A 2,475-nucleotide genomic window follows, 5' to 3' on the forward strand; every position below is an offset into this window, starting at 1 on the left:
ATCTAATGTGCCATCAGAGAAATTGCAAGTGGAACTAAATTGCTGCCCATCACAAAATCCTTTTTCTCCTAAACTCTTTATAAAAAGTTTCCTTTCTTTGTACATCTAACTGAAATAGCTACTTGTAAAGAAAGTACACATAGCAATAGTATACATTCGAGTTGTCTTCCCCACATCTGTTATCTTGTTTAAGAGCAAGGGGTTTGAGAATCAGTTAGAATTGAGTTCAAATTGTGACTGTCACAGTGAATATGACCTTGGGGAAGTCACTTAAAACTCTCTGGATCTTAGTTTTCTAACCCGTAAAATGGGATTAATAATAAAAATGACCTCACTGGGTAGTAAGGATTAAATGGCTAATATTTGCAAATTTCTTAGCACAGACAAATACATTCAATATATGGTAGATTTAATAATTATTCTTTAATAATTCCAGGCCAGGCGTGGTGGCTCAGGCCTGTAATCCCAGCACTTTGGGAGGCCAAGGTGGAGGATTGCTTGAGCCCAGGAGTTTGAGACCAGTCTGGGTAACATGGCAAGGTCCCCTCTCTACAAAAAATAAAATAAACTTAGTCATTGCCCCAACTTTTGTAAGTCTGCCAGGCAGTTATCATTATCCCTGCCTGGACAGATGAGTTTAAGTGACTTATCCAGGGTTAAACAATTCATTAGTGGCAGCACCAGGGATTCAGATTCCAGGCCCCAGGAACCCCATCCCCCCACTGCATCACCCCCAGTCAGCCTTATAGACTTTTATAGAATGGGACGCTGTGTCCAGCACAAGGAGGGAATTCTCCTTGGTGAAGGTCAGTGCCACAGGATGGGAGAGACCATGAGTGACCATAGGCTTCAGGACTGGAAACTCCTCAGGTTTTCCCAAGCAAAGGATAGCTGGACCAGAGGTATCTGCAATAATCACATTCCCCTGGTGATCAAAGGTCACGGCAGAGGCAGTTATTTTGGAGGGAAAGAAGAGGCTCAGCCCAAAAGTATCCACCTGGCCGATGAGCTGCATACTTGAGCTAAACACCTTCACCGTGGTGCTGCAGGCCCCAATCCCCAGGGCCAGGGGGTGCTCTAGGACTGCAATGGCCCCGGTGAGCCAAGACACGGCCACCCCTCGGGGGTTGCACAGATGAGCTTGCAACCGTTCCGTTCTCCGCAGGACCCCTTCCGCGAAGTCGACTTCCAGGAGATGCAGGGACCCTGCCTCCGCATCAGTCACCACGACCCCATTCTGAGGGGTGGTCTCTACAGCCCAAGGTAAGGAGAATTCGCCTGTAATGACGAGCTTTATCTGGCCAAAAAAATCAAACACTTTGATGGAACGATCGCCGGCGTCAGTGACAACCACATGGCAGTCGTTGGTGACGGTGACATCCAGTGGGTACCTAATGTCTTGGGCAGCGTCCCCCTTCTCTCCAAACTGATGCGCACATCCTCCCCCGGAGTCAAAGATCTTGACCCGCCTCTTGCCGTCGTGCACCACCACGACCCGCCCTGTCTTGGGACACAGCGCCAGCCCGGTGGGGTTGACCAGGGTCCCCCAGCCGCCGAAGGCGTGGTGGCAGGTGAGGGTCCCGGGAGCGCAGGGGGCGGTGCGGGGGGCGGCCGGAGACGGGCGAAGCGCGGAGCCCAGGAGCTCCAGGAGGTGCAGCACCGGCAGGCAGTCGCTGGTGTCGCAGCCCCGGCAGGCTCGCCGGCAGAAGGGGCACTCGAGGGCGAGCGTCCGCGGGTGCGCCAGGGCGGCCACGCAGGCCAGGCAGACCACGTGGCCGCAGGGCAGGTTGCGCGGGCGCCGCTGCTGGCGGTGGCCGAACCTCTCAAAGCACACCTTGCACTCGAGCAGGCTGGTCTCGGCCTCGCGCACCAGCTCCCGCAGCTCCGGCCCGCTCCCCGGGGCCTCGGCTCCCATGGCGGGGCCCCCGGCGCTCCCGGCCCTCCCGGCCATGCCCCAGCGCCGCCCTCGGTCACGGTCACGGGGCGGGGCGTGCGCCCTGGCGTCAAGCGCGGCGGCCGCGGGACTGCGATCTGCTGCCCCCTGGTGGGCCCGCGCGGCCGTTGCCTGGGGGCCAGATTTGCCAGACAAATGCACGTGTGTTGTGCAGACCTGTAATATTCACAACAGTCTCGAATAGAGGAAACACACCTGTTGAGGACAAGTGGGGTTGCTCCCTATTACCCAGCCGATAAGTGGCAAAGCAAGAAACTTGAACCCAGTCTTCCAACCCTGGTGCCCGGCAATGTTTCCAACCTGCAGGGCTGGGGGCTGGGGGCTGGGGGCTGGGTACTAGTGCTAGCCTGGCCTAAAACATGCTCTCTTAGCTCATGATGCTTACAATCTGAGTGGGAAAACCCAGACACATGAGAGAAGTTAAACTCCAAGGGGGTGAGGCAGGTGTGCATATTTCTTTTGTGTCTTCTATCGCACTCTTAGTAAAATAGATGCTAAATGAATATGCACTAGTAAAATGA

The 2,475-nt window shown here is 54.9% G+C and overlaps 1 protein-coding gene across 1 annotated transcript; it reads right to left on the reverse strand.

Annotated features, from left to right (window-relative positions):
- Nucleotides 1-591: 591 nt before the first annotated feature.
- On the reverse strand, nucleotides 592-1,963 carry NHLRC1 (NHL repeat containing E3 ubiquitin protein ligase 1). The gene has a single exon (XM_045551853.1). The coding sequence runs from the start codon at nucleotides 1,949-1,951 to the stop codon at nucleotides 728-730; it is 1,224 nt and encodes a 407-aa protein (XP_045407809.1). The 5' UTR covers nucleotides 1,952-1,963; the 3' UTR covers nucleotides 592-727.
- Between the last annotated feature and the right edge of the window lie 512 nt (nucleotides 1,964-2,475).

The sequence above is a fragment of the Lemur catta genome, chromosome 5 (assembly GCF_020740605.2).
Source record: "Lemur catta isolate mLemCat1 chromosome 5, mLemCat1.pri, whole genome shotgun sequence".
NCBI lineage: Eukaryota > Metazoa > Chordata > Mammalia > Primates > Lemuridae > Lemur > Lemur catta.